At 40.9% G+C, this 21,670-nt stretch overlaps 1 protein-coding gene across 3 annotated transcripts; it reads right to left on the bottom strand.

Moving 5' to 3' along the window:
* Positions 1 to 290: 290 nt before the first annotated feature.
* On the bottom strand, positions 291 to 18,644 carry LOC144630258 (uncharacterized). Of its 3 annotated transcripts, XM_078488606.1 has the most exons (13): positions 18,246 to 18,641; positions 16,047 to 16,139; positions 14,567 to 15,460; positions 14,065 to 14,322; positions 12,693 to 13,058; positions 11,765 to 12,034; positions 10,500 to 10,868; positions 9,963 to 9,995; positions 8,691 to 8,732; positions 4,711 to 4,881; positions 3,703 to 3,873; positions 2,020 to 3,012; positions 291 to 696 (listed from the first exon to the last, which is right to left on the bottom strand). In XM_078488606.1, exons 1-13 carry the CDS (start codon positions 18,361 to 18,363, stop codon positions 689 to 691), a joined length of 3,786 nt encoding a protein of 1,261 aa, XP_078344732.1. In that variant the 5' UTR covers positions 18,364 to 18,641; the 3' UTR covers positions 291 to 688. The 3 variants fall into 3 exon arrangements, with proteins under 3 accessions (XP_078344732.1, XP_078344734.1, XP_078344725.1); XM_078488608.1 differs by lacking the exon at positions 2,020 to 3,012 and having other exon boundaries at positions 18,246 to 18,643; XM_078488599.1 differs by lacking the exons at positions 291 to 696; positions 2,020 to 3,012; positions 3,703 to 3,873; positions 4,711 to 4,881 and adding an exon at positions 5,244 to 7,335 and having other exon boundaries at positions 18,246 to 18,644.
* Positions 18,645 to 21,670: the final 3,026 nt, after the last annotated feature.

Here is a 21,670-nt window from a genome sequence, read left to right as displayed (position 1 = left end):
AATCATGGAACACCATACGAATTGTGGAGGGGGAGGGGGAGGGGGAGGGGGAGGGGGAGGGGGGAGTAACACCGCATTACCGCAAACAAATTCCGCAAATATCGAAATACAACACTCTGGTCAGTGTGGGTCTGCCTAAATTAGCCGAAAGGTGGTGTTCTTATCAGTATGCCTGCGCTTCATTTCAACATGAAGATTGCATTTTTAACTCCCGCCTTTTATTATTGCAGCGGCATTTTTATTTCAATGTAGGGGAATCGGTAAATGATTTCACACACATTCCACTTAAGTGTCTTAAAGTGTCCTTTATTTTTGTTGCAAAAATCCCTTTATTAATTTCACAAAATAGAAGTGTTCAGTGAACTTATGATTATTTCATTTACATCATAATTGAAGAAAATCATTGAACACACTCCACAGAGAACAATCTGTAATTCGATTTTCTTGCTCTTTGTTACTTTTTATACTTCAAGTCCTTCTTGAGAAACGTTTACTTTTCGCTCTGAAAAAGCGTTATCTATATCTACTTGCTCATCATCGTTTTACAATGTACGAGAACAAATAGAACAAAATACAAATTTCTGTAGCTTGGAAAACGCAGTCAATAACGTTACAGAATCCTGTTACTCTATCGACAGATGCAATCCATCCATCACTCGGGAGCTGGTCAACTGTGTTATTACTTTCGCTACTTTTCTGCAAATTAAAAAAAGAAGAAACATGAGAATGGGTTTTAAAGAACGGACGTGCAGGTGCTCTGACACTTTTGCACTGTCGACTTCATGTAAATAATAAACTTCAAGGGAACGTGTTAAGCAGCAAACGAAGTGCTAAGATCTAGCCTGTTCCAGGTGTTTAGGTGTTTACGCTATTTAAAAATAGAAGATAAATAGGTATGGTTTATCATCAGAAACTGGCAAAAAATACACGATAAAGTTTTTGGCCCTAACTGAAATAAATTTTGATAAGATAATACATTTTGTGGATAAAATAAAGTCAAAAAACATTAAGCTGTCAAATGCTTGTCTGCACATGATCTTCAAACAGGAGAAAAGTAAATAAAACAGTAGACGATGGTCGACCGTACGTAGTTAAGTAGAAAGGTGCGTTCATATCAAAAGCATATGAACTTGGCTTTCAAAGAATGCAGACAAGCAATCAAAAGCTTGGAATTTTAAACTTCTTTAGCCACGGAACGTTTTACCTTTTCCTTGGCCTTACTGCATTATTTTTTTATACGAAAAAAAGCTGGTTTGTGTACGTACGATCCATGGTGTCGTTTAGATTTTGTCATTTTACTTACCATTCGCGTGCCCAATCTCTTTCAAGGTTACTTAGCGAATTCAAATACTTCGGGATTTTATAAGACCAAACCTTAGTTCAATCTTACTTTAGAGCGGTTTTCACTTGAGTGTCGAAAGTAATTGGCGTTTGCTTTGGTTTTGCATTACTACGCTTAGTGACTGGTTTAAAACTCTCGCGCCACTTTCTTAGCCAATCAGAAGTAAAACCAAAACCAATCGTGACTCGCTCGCGTGCGTTTTCCCGCTCTTCGTGTCGGCTACATGTATTTGCTTCGAGTTTTGATTAATTCACTGAATTATCTGTGTTCTTTGTGATTGGCCAGAGTAATTACTTTGGTTTTGGTTTTACGACACTCAATTGAAAACTGCTCTATATTAAGTATCTATAGCTCACTAGGCGTTTGCTAAATATCAGTATGTTTAATAACGCCAAACCTTAAAATAAACTCATATGCTGAAGACGGGTTGCTGGGCTGTTGTATGTTTGTATCTGTACCACGATCCGTCGTAAATATGTGATCGGTTGGTCGTAAAGAAATTTAAAACTGTGTTTTGTTAAGAGTTCAATTTCAGTTCTATCCTAACAGTGAAAAAAACTTCGTTAATGCGACGAATAATTTTGAAAGTGTGTTTTAACTTCAGTTGTTTTGAAGCAACTAAAATTTGACAACATGCCGCGCAATGGTCTTCGACTCCTGCTTTCCTTTGAAGTTACCTTTGTCTAGCAATTTATGTTTGTTGGCTACAACTCTCTTCCCTGGTTTTCTTCTATGAATAATTTTATTGCGTCTTGCGAGGTTTCCATTATTTAAATGTGATAAATGTGCGAGTTTGGGCTTCGCCACACAGCATTCACTTGAACAAACTTTAGTGCAATGTCGAGAACAAATGGTTGGACACGAGGAAGACGTAGCTGGATTGGATACCAGTGGTGACAGGGAGATAGGGGGAGGCTGCAGGGCACTCGACGATTTTCTCTGATCTTGTTGTTGACGAAGAGCACCGTCTGGAGTTGCCGGTGTCAGCGACTTTGCAACATTCTGATGATGACCTCGAGCACTTGCTAGGCGTCTAAGATTTTCCAGCACGGATCTGGGGCAGCAGTGAATTGGGCACGTGCTTACACACGTGGATCTACATATAGAGGGACACGTGGTCGGCCAGGGCTGCTGCTGAGGTTGAAAGTATGGTGGTGGTGGTGGCACGTAGTATGGCGGAAAAGGTGGAGGTGCAGGGGGTGGGACATAGTACCGTGTTGCTGGTAACGCAGAAAATTTCGTACAACAGGCAATAGGGCAGGAGCCCATGCATACAGTGTTACAAACAGTGGGACATGTCGCGGGCGGTCCTACCGCCACTGGGTAGGTCGGGGGTGGAGGAGGAACTATATATGGTGGTGGGGGTGGAGGGTAAGGAGGAGAAATGTAAATTGGAGAAGGCGGTGGTAGTGGCGGTGGTGGAGGAGGAGGTGGTGGTGGTGGAGGAGGAGGAGGTGGTGGAGGTGGGTTGTGAATAACTGGCAGAGGAAGGACGCAACATTCATCAGGGCACGTTGGTTTGCAGGAGTGCGAACAGTACGAGGGACAGGAGCTCGTTGAGGTACAACAATGGGCTGGACACGAGTTGTCACACTGTGTTTGACATTTTCCAGGGCAGGGTACATTGACATGGAAATGAATACTCTCTGTTGGCTTTGGTTGGTCCGCAACTGTAAATAGACAGTGTGCATGCAAATTTTAAGCAGTCATGCAATAGGGTAACCAAGTATAAGTGCCCACCCAAAATGAAAAAAAATGTATAATAATAGGTTGGTTTTGACCAGTCTGAAATGAACGAGAAGTGAGCCTATAAAAGATGCCCTTTACGTGAGGCTTGCCTGTGGTTCAATTTCCTGCAACAGACAATCGCCTTTGCGTAATTGCATAGAAGCACTGTACTAAGCCTTAAACAAGTCCTTAAAAATTCGTTCAGTAGCCTTCACACTTTAATAATTAAATAAGAAAGCAAAAAAAAAAAATTGGAAATCTCTTTTTGAAAAATTGTTTTGGTTCTTGATACCTGAGTTACAATAAGAACAAATTATCACTTGTGCCTTGTAGCACAATTTAATTCAGTTTTCTTGCATCAGCCAAGTGGCAATAAAATCATGTTTCACTTTTGTTTATGCCAGTCTTGTGTCCGTCGTTAGGTGGAGCGAAGTAAACAGTTTCTGTGTTGTAGTAAGGTATACGTTGGTTAAGGGAAATGCGCGTGATAAACGCACGCATTTAAAAAGTATTGGCTTTTTTCTTTACGGCTAGAGCTCGCCTGGCCAGTAGATTACTTTCCTTTACCAAAACTATACTAGCCAAAACCCCTTTCTTATATTTAAACGCATAAAAATCCATGCAAAGCTAACCTTTCACTTTACAGAAACCCCATTTGCCGTCTCGGTCGTAACTGTATGTTGTCCCACACCATGGTTTGGCTTGGTCTCCACGAATACAGTGATGATACATCATGCCGTTGTACACGAAGGGAAACTGACAGCATGCGCTGTTTGCGTTTCCGCCGTATGTGTGATGACAATCTGCAACAACAAATCAATTTGTTAGTTACCATAACAACAAAACATGTCAGTTATCATACCAACAAAGCATAAGTTACCATGACAACAAAACACAAGTTAACAAAACAACAAAACATATAAAGTTACCATAACATTGACGTGCACCAGAAAAACGGGCAAGGAAGAAAGAATAGGATCCTTCATATTTTATTTTTATTGACAATAAATAATGATTCGAAGTTTAGAACCAGCAGTATCGTTCAATCTTATACTGTACAACATTTCAGTTCTAGTGTTCTGGAAGAGGAGCCTTTTAGTATAAGGGGTCGGAGAGAGGGGGAGGGGATATAAAAGACATAATCTATCTGAAAAGTCTATTAAGTCCATTTCGATCTCGATGCACTTACACACTCTATCCAGCTCCTCAGAGCTGTTCCTTGTTAAGTGGGTAAATAAGGTTACATTAACAATTTGTACTCCTTTACCCTAACAATAAAAAAATTACCAAACCCGTTTTTTTTGCATCTAATTAAACAAAGTTTAGCTACTGACAAGACTGTAATGCTACTAAATCGATTTCCTTTTTTTCTTCCATTGAATCTTTCTTATTTAAAGATAAAAGCTAGCAAGAAAAGTTAACACAACGTTTCGATGTCGCAGTGACATCATTTTCAATGGACAAAATGAAAATTCAAACTGACACTTGATATGGATGTCATGGCGACATCGAAACGTCGTGTTAAGCGTTTCTTGCTATCTTTATCCTAAAATTTTTATCTAAATTTATTCTCATTTAAATCAAGTTCATTTGGTCCGACTGTTGGTACATCAATCTCTAATCTCAAATCCTTTACTTACTTCGACAGTAACCCCATTTATGGTCAGCGTCGTAGTCTCTTGTAGTAGCACACCACAGTCTATTGCTGTCAACATCTGTGCAGCTGTTGTACTGTTCTCCATTGTATGTAAATGGGAACATACAGCACGCTCCTTCTGAGTTCCCACTATGAGTCGGGGAACATCCTAGCACTGAAAAACATCATAACTTTTTAACACCCGTCTTAAAATATTACCTACAATTTCCAGGCCTGTTGGTGGGAATGAAAGTTAACATACACGGTCAGTTTCGGCTTGAGTGTGTCGTGTTCTCTCAAGAAAAAAGTTAAACCACACCACATTTGAGATCATCATAGCTGCTTGTGACAACGCTCAAAACGATTTAATGATACACCATTCCCTAAAAAGTTCCATTGTGACTCAGTTCCCCATAGATGAGCATATTTCCAAGACTCTGCTTTCTTACATTTTCCTGGGTCACTAGGGCCTTAATTTCATACTTTAAGAAAACAACCATCGTAGCACCTGCTGCTCAACATTGCGATAAAAAGTGACTTTCTGCCGCAGAGAAATATTTTTCACTTTAAGTACTTTTCCAAAATGATCTACTTAGCATAAGGACTATTTAATGTTATCTCGCATCAAAATGTATCTTGCATTTTATATGGTAATGACATTAATAATCCCACGCAGAAATAAGCCAACCAAAAATGTCTTCTGAACAAAAAAAGCCCAGGACCTCTAATTGGAATTTAACGGCAATTCATCACGCAAATCAGTCTCGATGCACTACTTAATCTTTCTTTAATCATCTCTTACAAATGAACATCTGGTCAATGTACTATAAACAACAGGAATGAATGATTTGTTTGTATTTATCTTACAATTCATGACATCGCTAAACCCAGCTTATGAAACAGTTGTGACTGAGAAGGTCATAATGACTTCTCAGTCACCTGATTATCGGCTGAAATATCGATCGAAACATTGTCCTATTCCCTATGTACATGACAAACATATGCATAGTACTATATACAAACCAATAACATTCCAAAATGAGAGATGAGCACACTATTATGATTATTAAAAACTAAACGTTTTGCATCATTCTCGTCTAACTTCCAGTGCGTCCAACATGGCTCTTATGTTTTTTAGTTTTGCCGTTGGGCATGTCTTTCTTGGCTACTCCACCCTTCTTGTTGGATTTAACATGGTAATTATTAGCATGTAATGTCTTTTTCTCCATCACTGTATATTCGGGCTCCATCTGGTCATCAGAATCCCCAGGGTCCATGGAATACGGCATATTTTCATTGTCATCATCACCATTGCTGTCTACGTCATTTCTGCCAAATAAGGAATTCCTTTGTCCCAAATCGTTAAGATCATTTCGATCAACTTCAACAGGGACATTGTAGACCATGTTGCTCGGCGTTTGGTCATTTTTTGCAAACATGGAATTTTCGTTGGACTGGCCTTCCTGGTTTCTTTGGAGGTACATCATTTGTTGACCTTCATCGGGGTTGCCTTGCAGCGTATTTCCATCTTCAGTAAAGACTAGCTTTGAGAGTACATTCTGCAACTGGTTGAGCAAAGCGGAGGATTGAACCGGCTCCCTGTTTGGCAACGCGTCCGGGTTAAACTCGCCTCCATAATCTGACTGCTGTGTCGGTGCATCTGTTGGTGAAGCAGCTTCTCCTCCTTGCTTTTGCTTCAGGAGGAGCATTATGAGTTGCCTGGCTTGCTCGAAAAGACCTTGTTCTTTTGCCACCTGGACCGCAAGCTCTGACTGCTGCTTGCCCAAGAACTCTTGTTGTTTTTGTATCTCATCAATCTGTTTCTTTATAAGGGTAATCTCAATTAATGTTTGCTGATTGACTGGTGCTGGCGTTTGCTGATTGACTGGTGTCGGTGTTGTCGGTGGCGCTTGCGTTGTGTTGGCAGTGGTGATTGTAATATTGACATCATCACCATGTGAATGATTTCGTCCAGTCTTAACTGGACTAGGCGTGGCAACAGCGTCATGAGTAGTACCAGTCTTGGTTAAGGCTTCTTCTTGCTTGGTTAATAAATTTTCCAAGTGTTCCTGTTGATCCTTCAGGTCATCCTGTTGCTTTTCCAAAAGCACCAAGGCTTTCTCTTTTTGCCGAAAGTGCTGATAATTGTTCAGCATTTTGCTAATAAAGTTAACCCGTTCGTCCTTTAATGTTTGGCTTTTTGGTGTTGCCTTATGACCTTCTAAGCCGTATTCTTTCATCCATTTCGTAAACAGATGTTTTATTTTATTCATATCTTTTGATCCAATGTGTGGATGCGCCAACTTTTTTCGTCCTTTTTTATCATGCAGATAAGCAGTGATTTTGGTTGTATCAAAACTTGAGGCATCTTTGTGGTCTTTGTCTGGATGACAAGTACATTTCTCATGGCACTTTCCACTGTCCTCGCCGGTGCATTCCATTAGGCAGGTGCAACTCTCCCGATTGACCTTTGCTCTCTCCGAGATGGGTTCTGGTATTTCTGCATGCTTAAGGGCGTTGAGGGATTGAATGTCGTCATATCTTACAGGATTACAGCATGCGATTGGACACGATGGGTGGCATGGCGACGGCGATGTGTGACAAATGGGTGGACAGGGTTTTAATTTACCTGAAGAGATACAAGGCCGTTATAAGGGATGTTTCAAATGTCACTAATACACCAAGAAAATCAATAATTTACAAAGGGAGACCTTACCTTGTGTGTTCTGCCCCCAAACACAGTGCTGTGGAAACTGCTTGCTGCAGCCGCGAAAAACTGCCGAAAATCCGGTCGTTTATAGCAGCAAAATAACGTGCTCTTTACGACTTATTTGAATGCACAATTAACTACATAGATTCTCGTGCTATTCGGCATCGCGCATTGTAAAGGGCTATTTCATTCAGTCGGTTTTACGTCAGTCTCGTTTTAGATATTCCTCGTTCCGTGAAGAGGTATCTTTGGAAGTCAGTTTGTTTATGGATCACTTAGTCTGTCTTAGGAATTCTCTTTCGCGGCTGAGCCAGTCAGTTGCCCAACGAACCTCAAAACGTTTTAAGGTTTGAGCATTGGGTTTTAGAAGCAGGACACTAAACAAAAGTTACGCAGTGCTTCCCATACAAAGGTACGTGCCTATAACACGAGATTCTATATTTAGGTAGGTGTCTGTACACATTCGGCCCACACTAAAAACACCTTCCCGATGCAGGGATGGCGGAGCCGGGGGGCTGGGGGGGGGGGCTTTACCCCCCCACTTTTACAGAAAAAATAAAGAATTAATAAGAGAAGAGTCCCTTAAGCCCCCTCCCCCATTTCAAGTCACTAGTCAGCCCCCCCCCCCCAGTTGGAAAAATGCTCCGCCGTCCATGCGATGATAAGCCCTCCGAATGTATGCCCATGATCTTTTATTTCGAAAAACGCTCGTGAAGGAAGACAAAATTCCTCCAATTATAAGACTGCCATTGGATAGGTTGTCAGTTTGTATTTTATGTTCTTATCGTATGCTCAAAGAGGTTTCATGTCCATTGAACTAAGCTTAGGTTAAACTTGTATTTGTCTTTCGTCGTTATGTTTGAAGAGTTTTACCGTAAATGTTTTTAGATGCAACATTCTCTTCCAAACCTTTAAAAAATTTCTTCGGATAAAAAGCCTCTCTCTCGAAATAAGCCCACTAAAAAGCCTTTTGAACAAATATAAGCCTGAGGCGTATTATCGGCATTTTATCATTGTATCCCAAACTATTTTAGACCCTGTTATTCGTTCAAAACAATGATATCCTTTGACTGAAAAATTGGTTTTAATTTTTATACAGTCTTGTTAACGTGCTTGCTAATAGCGTCGATGTAAGACAGCGATGCGTACCGTTCACTATCAGTTCATGAATTGATTCATGTAGCGGCACACACCTATTCTTGAAGTCAGTCCCCCCTACAAGTCGTGATCAAAAATCTTTAATAAAACCCCAAAAGTTAAAAAATATCATTTACCATCAGGATGGTAGTGGAAGTGATAGTGAACATCTTTTCCACCTGAAAAAAGAAAACAAATAAAACTGAGTTTAAAATGAAAAACACCAAAAAAGACGAAAAGCAAAAAAAAAAATTAAATTCAGATAGCGACAGCGACTGCCTTGGGATTCACGACCTGGGTCACCTTAGTGAAAATCAGTGAGGCTGTTTGCACTAAGTGAGCACCGTATCAAAATATGCACTACACCTGCTTATTATAAATTTCTCTGAATACACAGAGAGCCGTTGGTATGTCTGTCACTAAACTGTATTCTGCAGTATGAGAACATTGTATTCTTCATCTATTTAGCATGTTGCAAGGACTCGTAAGCGAATAACTTTTCTCTTTTAAGTGCTCTTTTAAGTTGTTCTAGCTCCATTAAATACCGAAGTGGTCGCTTACGCGCGAAAGCTTTAGCTGTGCATAAGAACTTTTGACAATGTAATTTACATTGGTTTTTCTCTATGATCATTATTATTAAACTAGTAATACGTGACTCGCAGGGCCTCGCGAAGCTCTGGGTTGGGGAGGGAGGGGGGGTGTTATAAATAAGGAGTGATAACCGGTTTTAACCGGTGATTTGTTATTATTGCCTAGTAACGGACATGGCCGCGACACCCTCGTTCCCAGGGTCTACTCCGCTTTCAAAATGGCGGCTCTTTCTGGTTCGTAAAGAGGTATAAAGCGTTGGGAAGCGCAGGCTATTTTCAAAATCATCGACAAATTATTGGATATTCGCATTTTGGACATTTATTTCAGGGCATTAAAAAAAGAAGAACGAACGGCAGGAGGATTCGAACCCTCCGCCCGCGCGCCTCTGATGGCCATGAAAGGTTTATAGCCTGAATAGGCGTTGAGGGAGTATTATGTGGAAATCAGTGTTATTGTAATCCGAAGAGAAAAACGATAAAAATGAAAGGCTCAGGATTCGGACCTACAAAAAAAAAAAGAAAAAAGAAAAAAAAAAAAACCTTAGCGGGGTTCGAACCCCCGCCCTCAGTCCCGAAGATCTGATTTGAAGTTCGACGCCTTACCATTAGGCCACCAGCGCGCGGCCGTGTGACGTCATTTCCGCCAGACACCAAGCTCACAAATATATATGACCGTAAACTCCACACGAGATTTCATCCCGCCTGAGCCCTTTGAGGGACAAAATTATACACCCCGCTACGCTCGGCCTTCGGCCTCGCTTCGCGAGGAACAATTTTTGATATGTTAGTTCCTGTTTGAAAAAATAAACAAATGCTCACCAGCCGCTGTTGTGCTTCCTGGCGGAGGGGGAGCTGAAAAATTAAAACCAAGTGATGGAAATTAATTCAAAAATAATTTTACGTCGTGCATCACATATTTTACTTGCTACTTCATTTTGCATAATAGGTAGCGTAGTGTCTATATATGAAGTATCCAGAATGACAGAAAGTCTAATAGATATCATATAAATTTCTGCAAGTATTGTTTTTCTCGTTGCCAATAAAATGCGTTAATAACAACATATTTTGTTGGTAATTTAAATACCTATATCGGTTATATTAGCAACATCCTCGGAGACCCAGGGGCAGTTAATGGGGTGAAACGAGGAATAAACCGGGAAGAAATCCCTAGCGACGAAAGCTCTTGAAAAATTTAAAAAATTTACAATTTCTGCCTGGTTTATTCCTCGTTTCGCCACATTAACTGCCCCTGGGTCTGCGAGGATGTATTAGCAACAACTATTAATAGGTAATAACGGATAAAGCATTGATATAAAAAAACTATGTACTAATTACGCAAGGAAACTCATCACTTACGTGTAACTGGAACGGCTGGTGGTGGCGGCGGTGGAGGTGGTGGTGGTGGAGGTGGCACTGGTGGAGCTGCAGCAGGTGGTAGAGAAGGTGGCGGAGGTGGCGGCGGCGGCGGCGGCGGCGGCGGTGGTGGTGGGGACGGTGGTGGGGGAGGTGGGGGCTGTGGTGGAGGTCCTGCTGGTGGTGGACCTGGTGGAGCCATCGCTGGTGGCTCCGTTGGTGGGGGTGGTGGAGGTGGTGGGGGTGGTGGAGGTGGCGGCGGAGGTGCTGGTGCAGGTGGTGGAGGAGCTGGTGGAGCTGCTGGTGGTGCTGGTGTTACCTGCGGTGGGACGGCGGGTGGAGGTGGCGGTGGACTTGGTGCTGGACTTGGTGCTTGAAGGATGAAAAAAGGAGACAAGAAAATAAATCAATCTGTGCTAAGGAAAACAAGCACTTGTTCTAGTGTAGAATAACTTGGTATAATATTTATATTATTTAAACAAATAAAAAAATCAGGGCTAATTGGAACCCATGCAGGACTTCCATCTGCCTCGATTGCAGTTATTATAACCCAGCGAAAGAATCCGGAGAAATTTTTTTTCTGTCGTCCAAACCTTGCACATAAATGTTGAGAGTGTTTTAAGTAGTAAAATAAAGTGATCATCTATTTGTTTAGATTTATGTTTGCTGAGAAAAAAGTCGTTGAAAAATACCCTTCTAATATGATCTAAGAGCAAAAGCTATTTTTGGCAGTCAGGTGCAAAATATCTTAGTTGGGATATCAAGATATTTCCGCGCTCTACAGCCGGTTACAAGGTTTTACTACGTGTTCTGATTGATTAGAGCGGTTTTCACTTGAGTGTCGAAAGTAAATTGCGTTTGCTTTGGTTTTGCATTTCTACGCTCAGTGATTGGCTTAAAAATCTCGCGCCACTTTCCTAGCCAATCAGAACTAAAACCAAAACCAATACTGACTCGCTCGCGCACGTTTCCCGCGCTTCATGCCGGTTACATGTATTTGCTTCGAGTTTTGATTGGTTCACTGGATTGTCCGTGTCTTTTGTGATTGGCCGAAGTAATTTCATTGGTTTTGGTTTTACGACACTCAATTGAAAACTGCTCTATTCCCTTTTCTCGTTCATTAGAAAGCAGAACACATAGTTCACTCGTCAAATCAGTATATTCAAGGTCAATGCCCTGAATGTCTCTTTTGCGATGTGGGCAATGACTAGAAGGGGCGCTTATTCGAAGAAGGGCGCCAAACAGGATCATTTCTACCGTGTACTCACCTGGTACACCAGTCACTTGAACGTCAATAAATTCCGAGCAGTCCGTTCTGGGCATAACTGAGATGGTTTTGTCGCCATCCAAGTGAAGTATCAGCTGACCGTAAGGATCCACCGCTTTAAAAGTGACAAACTTGTGAAGATCGGGTTTTGTAAATGTTAGCCTTATTTCAAACTTTTCTCCTGTAACACGCCAGCCCTGTTCTTTCATCTGTGATGTCAGATTGAACGGATGACCAACCTGGTTGATGAAACGAAGTGCAATACATTTGCCTAACGGAAGAAAAAATGTCAATTTTGTTCCATTAGTCGAAATTTTAGCAAAATAGTGTATTTGATTGAGCATTTATAATACAGGTTAATAAAAAAACTTAATCTTAAATTGTAAAATTCGTTAACTATTCATGAGGGTGCAAACCAATCCCAGCACTGTATTCAGATCACATGTACACAACTGTAAACTCCAATACAAATCAAACAATAGAATTAACTTTTGATACAGACCTCTGCTCAGCTAATTAGTATTCATTAACTTTTGATACAGATCTCTACTGATTCGCATAACAAAACTTTGCATTCAATTTATTGTTTTCATTTTACAAGTAGAATAAAATATTCGCGTCCGATCTGTATGGCCGTTTACAATGGCTCGCCTATCGGCTCGCCATTGTAAACGCCCATACAGATCTCTCGCTCATATTTTATCTACTACTTAAATACACTCTATTTCGAACTCCATTCGTGTCAAACTAGTTTTATTTGTCAAATTTGTTTTATGTGTCAAATAAGTTTTCAATTTAGTATTCGTAGCTTTTCATTTAAACTGCTTGATGACAAGTGGCCAACGTCAAAAAGTTGCCATGTTTTAAATTCTTATATCTCAGTTTTCTATAGTTAAGGTTTTTTAAATAACATCAATAACAGTAATTACTTCCTGGTGGTCCGGGGGGTGGTTTTCCAGGAACTGGTGGGGATGGTGCTGATGGAGGCGGTGGAGGTTGTCCGGGTATACTTGGTGGTAGCCCTGGCACGCCTGGTGGTACCACAGGTTTTTCTGGTTCTTGTGGTCCTATAGTGTCACAGTTTTTATATGGATCGTCCATTGTGTAAGGCGTAACAACAAACGAGCTCTCCAGAGCAAATTCATTCGTTTTGTTGTCAAAGGCGGCTACCGTTTTCCACGATGTAGATCCAACTTTATCCGACGCCGTTAGATACCAGCCTTGATGAATCAAACCAAACGAAAATGTATCTGTAAGATGCTCCCGACGACCAATGTAGAATGTAGCGTCTTTAGCTGAAAGGCAATCAAAGAAAATGCAGTGAAAACACTTGAAATTAGATAACAAGAAAGAAAGAATGAAACAAAAAAGGACTGTACTGACCCTTTCACTGCTTGTCATGAATTTCGTTTTATTTAAGCTATGAGAATAGACCATATTCGTATTCTCGGTATTGGACTGGAACTAGCTTGCAATGGAGGCTTATGCGGGTAATCTTTTCAAATGCAAATGACATGAAGCTCTTTTTAATGATATTCCCTCGCATTAACCTCCATTGCAAGCTAGTTCTAAACGAGTACCAAGAATACGAATATGGTATATTATAGTCAGTCAGACCGTAGGAAGACGACCAAAACGAAGTCTGTAATATGAATGTCGTTAAATAACATAAAAAATGTCCCTCGGTCTTTTAAAATCCACCAAATGGCGTTAAAGCATATCTAAATTTCCAGAATTTTCAGAAAGGAAATCCCTTCCACTTAGGAACTTCTTCCCAGAGGTGTGTGACACGACCTTATTTGTCTGGAAAAATGTTCAATTAACTGTTAATTTCGATAATTTTTGTCGTCACACGCTGCAGCTGGAACACCTTTTCGGCATGCCTTAAAATATCATGACTTGTTTCCTCTAGTTCATAACGTGATCAGGTAGTAAGTCTAGAGGTTCCCAAGGGGGAGTTATAAATCCCATTTCCCAGCCCAAATTTTGCCCAAATGCGATTTCCCAACCTATCGTTTTCCCGATTTTCTAAATCCTGGCCCCAATTCCATTGTTTATTTGTTTGTGATCCCCAGTCCCAATGACCCAAATCTCACTTTGCCAGTGAGAATTTTCCCAAATCCCAGTTCCCATTTTACCCCTTCACGGCCCTTAGTATATCTTAAAAGAAACAGTGAGCTTAGATAGGACCGGTCATTAAGTGAGTTTGATCGCCAATGAGAAAGGCAATGAATTTATGAATAATTGTTTAGGAGTCAATCCTTTAAACGTAATTAAACAATATAATCACTGCATATTTACCAAAGTTTAAACTCGCGTGGGTTGCTGCAAGAATAAAACCATATTCCTTTTGCCTTAAGAAATAGCCTCGTTTGCAGTAGGACTCTAGAGAAATGGTGTTTCGATCCCGGCTGAATCCGGGAACATGTGCTATGAAGTATTGTCCAGCTGGTCCTAACAAAAGATCTTCACCCCTGACGTAGAAGAGTGAATTCTGTTGGTAATTCTGTATGGTGGGATGGTTTATAGAGTAAATCAAATACATCGCTCCGTGTATGACTGAAAAGAAGAATAAAATGACTCTTAGTTCTTACCACTTCTGCATTAATAGTAATGTGAGCTACCCCAACTGCTGCAAACCAAACATGGTTGCCATATCAGAAGGGTTACCTTGTGTGTTTACAAGGCTCGCCTTAATGTTATCGGGTCAGTTTTTAACTCGATTATTGGAAATTCAAATAGAGAGGTTTATCTTGAATCCATGCAATGAAGTCGATTGCAATACAAGAGAACTAATACTTACACGCTTTTGCTGCTCCACTGCTGGTAACTGCCGCAGCTGCAGCAGCGTTAGCTTTAGCTATAGTAGCTGCCGATATAGCTGCTATAGCTCCAGCAGCACCACCGGCCGCTGCTCCTGCTCCTGTTATGCCTGCTGCACCTGCTCCTGCTCCAGCCCCTGCACCAGCTCCTGCCCCAGCCCCAGCCCCAGCCCCAGCCCCAGCTCCTGCTCCCGCTGCGGCACCTGCTCCCGCTGCCGCTGCCGCTCCGGCCGCAGCTCCGGCAGCAGCACCAGCAGCAGCTCCAGCTCCACCCCCTCCACCCACGACACCTCCCACGATGGGAAGACCTGCTGTTACTCCTGCTGATCCTTCGCCTTCTGCACCACCACCGGCCTCGGCTCCACCACCTGCCTCGGCCCCACCGGCTGCTCCCCCTCCACCTCCTCCACCAGCCCCACCCCCGCCACCTCCTGCAGTGGTTCCCGCCGTTCCAGCTGTACCAGCAGTTCCAGCTGTGCCAGCTGTTCCGGCTGTTCCAGTAGTAGCACCTGTCCCTGCCCCACCACCACCACCACCGCCTCCTCCACCTCCACCTCCCCCACCTCCTCCTCCTGGAGCTACAGTGGGCTTCTCAGTTGGGTGCTGGCCGAAAATGTTGAACGTGCCACCACTCTGTACATGTGCCATTAATATTTTTTGAACAGTTTCCAGCGCTATCATGTGGGCTATTCGTTTGCCAGCCTCTTCACCAGCTTTCGTCCCTGCCTCCTCTCCAGCTTTTGCTCCCGCTTCGGCTCCGGCCTTAGCTCCGGTCTTGGCTCCTTCTTGGGCCCCGCTGCTTGCTCCTGCCTGGGCTCCTGCATAGGCTCCAACTGTAGCAGCATGAACAACTGAATTGTTTCCGACTATCACGGCTAAAACAAGTAAAAAGTTGGGAGAAGACTTAAAACAAAATAAATAAATAAATCACTTTATCTAGGTGTCAAGGTGTTTAGCACTGCTGTGCTAATTGGGGACACTATAAATAAACAATCAATTATTATAAATAGAACAGAAACTTGTTAAAAATTCCAACTGGCAGGAGGCCGACCAGTTGGCTATTTACAAAGCGTGGAGGAGTTGAATTCGGGGTCACCGAAGACAGAAGACAGACTAGTGCCAGAGTGGAGGACTTGAACCCGGGGCTTCCGGATTACAGTCCAGCTCCCTAACCACTAGGCCATACCGCCTCCTTAATTTTCAACAGACCATTCACTTAACCTGTACCAAAGTGTCAATGGCCATGTTTTGTAAGCTTCAGGAAAAAGAATATTAGTCAGCCTTAGGGCTTAAAAGATAAGAATCTCTCGTAGTTAATGTTTACTATTACTTTTCATCTTGAAAAATTAGCATTAGCAAACATTAGCAAAACTGACGTGTTTTAATCTTACTGACTATGCAGCTGACGTCTATGTCTGCACCAGCAATAATTGATATTAAAAGTAATCAATATATACTTACGAACACTAGATCCATTTCCACCGGTCGGAAGAGAAACGCCCGGTATTCCTGACGGTATTCCAGGTATTGAAGTCTTTTTTTCTTTATCATGACCTAGTAGGCATATTGACACAATTAATCATTATTGCAAAAGCGTTTTATCTAAGATTTATTTATTTTGACCATGCTGCAAGTCATCTAAAGTTGACAATGGGTGTGGCATTGCGATTCGTATTTGTTTCAAGCGCGAGTAGTGTTTTAGTATCTTGCCGCGTGCTTAAGTATCATCCACCACAAATAAGTTAGTCAAGTTCCCGGTGGAGCTTAGTTTATAGAAATGTAGGAAGGTGCGAACCTTAACTACAGATAGAGAGTCTTAGGACCCTTTCCTGGCCGGTTGTTTTGAATGTGACATGGGCCTTTACCATGAGATTTTCCCACAAATCTACCACAACAGTTTATAATATTTATGCATTGACCTATTTGACAGGACAAATATGACTAACAATGGAATTTTATTCACAAATATAACGGTCTGGCTTGCCACTTCTGAAAGCGCCAACATGCACGCGTTGTGGAATGCCAAAATGGCGGAAGGTATTTGAATGAACACCTGACTCCGTAAAATCTAAATTAAAGAAACGTAGCTTGTGCTACGGCCATCGTGCTACTAATGTTATACTTCTTGGAACGGAAGTTTTTCGTAGGCAATTAATTTCTTAAGTGGTTGGCGTTGACACCAGTAACTTGTGGCCTGAGTGGAAAATGGTTTCTTTAAATAGGAGAGAACCAGTATTTCTCCGGCTATATTCTATTCTAAAGAGTGTACTGAATGATTCTGGTTGGTTTCACATTGATACATGCAAACATTTGCCAATTTTTCAACAAAATGAGTTTTTTTTTTCTTCGTCATGATCAATTCTGTTTGCTTGCCGAGAGGCGCATATACACTTGTGCCATTGTCTTCTTGACTCTCAGGTTTTGTACACCCATTCGTTAACGTATTGTACAAGTTTATGGGCACTAGCAGCTGATCAAGGAAGCTTAATAGTTAAGTGAACTGGCTTCAACCGTTTTGTTTAACCCAAGACATCTTACAACTAGTGAATATTATAAACAGCAGTGCCATCAAGCTGCCTACGTCAAAACGTCCATCGGGAAAAACTATTTCAGACGGCTGGTACTTTTATTAAAAAAATTAAGGTAAAACCTTTTTGGAGCATGGTGGCTTGCAGGGGATGGCAAGTCCGATGGGACACTAGTCCACCGTAGCTTTCCCTTTGATGTGCTGTCCTTAAACCCGCTGGCACCTATTTATACCCTTGGGCGGAGAAAGCCAGGCATTTGTAACATTCTCCCCTTTACCCAGTAGAAATTAGTCAGTAGTACGAAAGATATAATTGTAGGAATGCTCTACGGTTAACGCGTTGGACTTCAGATCGTGCGCTATGTGTTCGAGTGCTTGTAGGGGTCACTGCGTTGTGCTCTTAGGAAAGACACTTTAATAGCAAGGTAGAAGTTTTGTTGAATTTTGCTAAAGTGAAAGAAGATGGTTGCTCTTGCTGCTGATGTTTTTCCTTGTGTGTGTGTTTTTTGTTCATTGTCCTTAGTGGTCCAATCATAAGTATAAGTAAATTGTTATCTCCTCATAAGGGGCGTTTACTTTTCCAAACTAGGATCGAGAATTAGCTTCTAAAGATTGAAACTGCAAATTTGATGCATCGACGGGCACTAGTAAATCTGACATTAACTGCTTAAACGTCGGAAATCGTTATGAATTCTTTCTTAACAATGAAATGTTTGGTTGATTTTAGTTGTTAGACTTAGATTTCGTCAAATGTATGACCACCCGCGCACCAAGCGGCACTAATAAGCTTACGCTAATAAGTTTTGTTGATACTTTGTGCTCTTAAATAAGCTAATGTTTGTGCTCTTTAAATAAGCTAAGTGCCTTTGAAAGTAGAATTTACAATGGACTGCGTCTTTGAACCATTTTTTTGATCTCAAGGAGCAATAAAACCTGATCGTTTGTGACAGGTTAAAGCATTTATGTCTATGATCTAGTCACCATTTTTCTTTCATAATAACGAGAACCCAAATCGCCTGCGGTTATGATCAGAAGTGTTTGCCATCTTGTTCACCACTAATTTGAGTTTACTTTGCGAATTTCCCAGGTGTAAAAAAACCAGTGGTTCTATCCAAGCAAACAATCCCACCTACCAGTGACACGCTGTCTTGCTTCATTAAAACGGCCGTGTAGTTTGGGCTTTCTTCCAGCAGCGCGGATCACCGTCGAAGTTAAAACGAGGAACACAAACAAACCTCGAAAACTTTTCATCTCTAAAACGCCTATCTTTTCAAGAAATGCATCAATGTATAGAAAACCAACATGGAAACTAATAAGAAACAATTTAAATGAAAATATTTACGCTGAATTTCAAAGCAATGTCGGTCCGCGGGGTAGATAAGTGAACGTTGTCACCTGCTGAGATTCATTTTCCTGTCGTATTTGAGTGACGTAATCACGCTGTGGTATCAACTCTGATTTGCCGGACTTTTTCATCAGCTAAACGATGTGAAGAAAAAATGAATTCCGACATGAATAGTTTATTTTGAAGTTCTTGTTAGTGCTTCTATATTAGATCGCTTATACAGCGTTTTTTTTTAGCAAGTTATATTGAACTCTAATAAAAGAAACATTTCAATTATTCTCTCTTGGCAGAGAACCGGTCGTCTATTGTTTTATACCTGTTCCTCCGTGTTCTTTTAGTCATTAAATTATTCAAGCTGTTGCAAACTGAACGATATTGTAGACGAAACATCAGTTGTTTCATATACGGTACCACTAAAAGTCTCCTACAATCGTTTTTGCTGTTGACTATCACTAAAACAATTGTCGAATTATAAGTCTATAAGTTTTATACTTAAACTACCACCATAGTCAGATTTACTGATTTTGCTCGCATCACTGAAAGAAATGAACAACTGTCAGTTACTGAATGAGGTCAAGTGCAGTGAGGTTAATAATTTTACTGCGAGACCCCTATAAGTTACATCCGTGCAGACTTTGACCATGTTTACAACTGCAAAGTTAATTTTATTTGGAAGTAATTCCTTGCCCAAAATAAATAATTTGTCTTGGAGGTTATAGCATTTTTTTGTATCATTTGCTTAGATCCTGTCTATATTGAGGAACATTGTCCCCTCCATATCTAGGAAGGTCACCCTCCATGCCGAGCCATCCCGGTCGAGGTTTAGAACATTTCATGAATTTCTTTGTAAGGAAGCGAACCGTTTACAAGATAAATCGCAATATTGCTCGGGGGCAGGGTGAGGGCCATTCGCTCCGAAGGCAGTTGACCCCTGGGGGGGATTTCCCCCAACTTTTCTCTCCTTTTATCTCGCCTACCAGTGACAAGAAATATAAAGAGCATGCGCGAAACTGGGAGGAAGAATTTTTGGCTCTATCAGCAGGGGAGGGTAACCCTTCTACCGACAACACCTTTCTCCATATACGCAGGCCCTTAGGACAGGGAAAATAATTTTTTTTATGATATTGTTATGCCAACTGATATCTTCTCATAAAACCTAAGATTGAACAAAACATCCTTGAACAATTTGATCTCTAATTTTTTACTTCAGTAGAAAAGAGAGAAACAGAAAAACAACTCAAACAAGAGCCTTTCAATTCTGCTTCAATTCGTGACCTTCACGCTTGAGTGAGAATTCCGCACACAGGGGACTGCCGGCCAACTTGCAGCTTTGTGCATAGGTTTCATTCTTCTTCAACAAACTTAAAAACGTTTAGACCCATACAGCAGTTAAATGTTCTCCAAAAGGAAGACATAAACGTCATGGCTTAAAAAATGCGGTGAGACTGAAACACAGTGTTCTTTTAGAAGAAAACCCAATTGTTTCTGTATTTTTCTTTCAGAAAATCTTCAATAACTGTTTTATTCTTTGTAAGGACTATCATTGGAATTTTTGCATTTACGTTACTTTATGTCGTCCAGTGGGAGGCCTGTAGACCTAAGACCTAATAATTAGTAAGCAAGACTCTGGATCAGGACTCTGTCACTCTCACAATAGACCTTTTTCAGGCTGTTTATTATTCTTTTATGTTTATGATAGTTTTCCCAGACCTCATTCAATTTGTTTTTACTTTGTACTTGTTGACGGGGCTTAGAGGGCAGAAAAGCATGAAGAGATCAGAAAAGAATAAAAAAATGGCCGAAAAAGGTCAACTACTCTTTCCAGCTCTGCAGGAGTATGTAATGGTCAACAGCAAAATAAAATCCCGGGCGTAACCCTGCTTCTTACGTAGAAGTTTGCCACACAAAATGCAAAAAAATGTAAGTTTATTCTCAATTTAACCTTTTACTTATGGAAACATGATCAGTTACAAACAGCCATGATCAGTTTTTAAGTGCTACCTAAGCAAGGCTCCATTACGTCTGGTGAATGATGGTTCTGTCTTTGTAGTATAAAATCATGCTGAACGGGCTCACGTATAAAGCCGTAGACGGGTATATCCGTAGAAATTTTGAACAACGCCGACCCTTAAGGGTGCACAAATCCTTTTCTGGGTGGTGGTTTCAATTCCGAAGAGAAACCTATTAATTTTCTTTTGTCGATGATTGATAAGTAGCACTGGTCAGCCAATAGAGCTACGTTTTGGACAAAATTCTTTTCTTGACAATTATACGTTTCTGTTTATTTGCGGCTGACTCTGAATGTATCATCTGTAACTTGAAATTGCAAAAGGGATATCCCAGCGATACGAAAACACAATTTTCATCACCTAAGAGGGCACAAGGAACATACTTCCACTATAAAATTTTAATATTAATAAACGTGTGTATGCCACTGTTCACGCATGTTATATCCATAACAGTCTTGAGCACTTTTCATGGTATTATATAATGTAGCACATTTTGAAAACACATATACTGGTCTCTTATAGTGTATCATCTTGCACGATGTAGGTGTATTCCCTCCTCATTTATCCAGTTTACTTCTGATTTCTTGATCGTAGCCCGTGAAATGAACAGCTAAAACAACGCTCGTTTGAACGTTCAGTCAGCAACTCTAAATAAAGAGCAAAACAACAGATTTAACAGGATTTACGTAACTAAGGCTTATTACTATCTACCATACAGAAAAAGATGGCGGCTCCACATTGTACCACACTACCTTGCAAAATTAAATAGGGCACAAAGACATGCACATCTCTGCGAAATTCTACCTTGTAGTAACGAAATTGTCCATGCAGGCGGGTTTTTTTTTTTGAAGTTTTTAGAGCTTTTCTATGCCTTTTTAATGGGGTTTTTAGCGTTATCGCGCGCTTGGAATTATAGGTAAATGTACCAGTCGCCATCTTTTTAAGATCTAAGTGATATTCTCCTTATATCACTTTCTTTGGGCATATAATAAAATAAAAGTAAATCACGAGCATAAAGCACTGCTGTAATTGAGGGCACTCAATAAACGAACAAATACATTTTACTGCAGAACAGAAACTTGTTAAAAATCCCAACTGGTGGAAGGCAAACCTTTTGGCTATTTACAAAGCGTGGACGAGTTGAATTCGGAACTACTGAACAGAAATCCAGCTAATGGCGGGAAAGAGGATTTGAACCAGGGAA

The sequence above is a fragment of the Oculina patagonica genome, chromosome 1 (genome assembly GCF_052425735.1).
Source record: "Oculina patagonica isolate OP01 chromosome 1, crgOcupat, whole genome shotgun sequence".
In the NCBI taxonomy this organism is placed as follows: domain Eukaryota; kingdom Metazoa; phylum Cnidaria; class Anthozoa; order Scleractinia; family Oculinidae; genus Oculina; species Oculina patagonica.
This window is presented reverse-complemented; position numbering and strand designations above follow the sequence as displayed.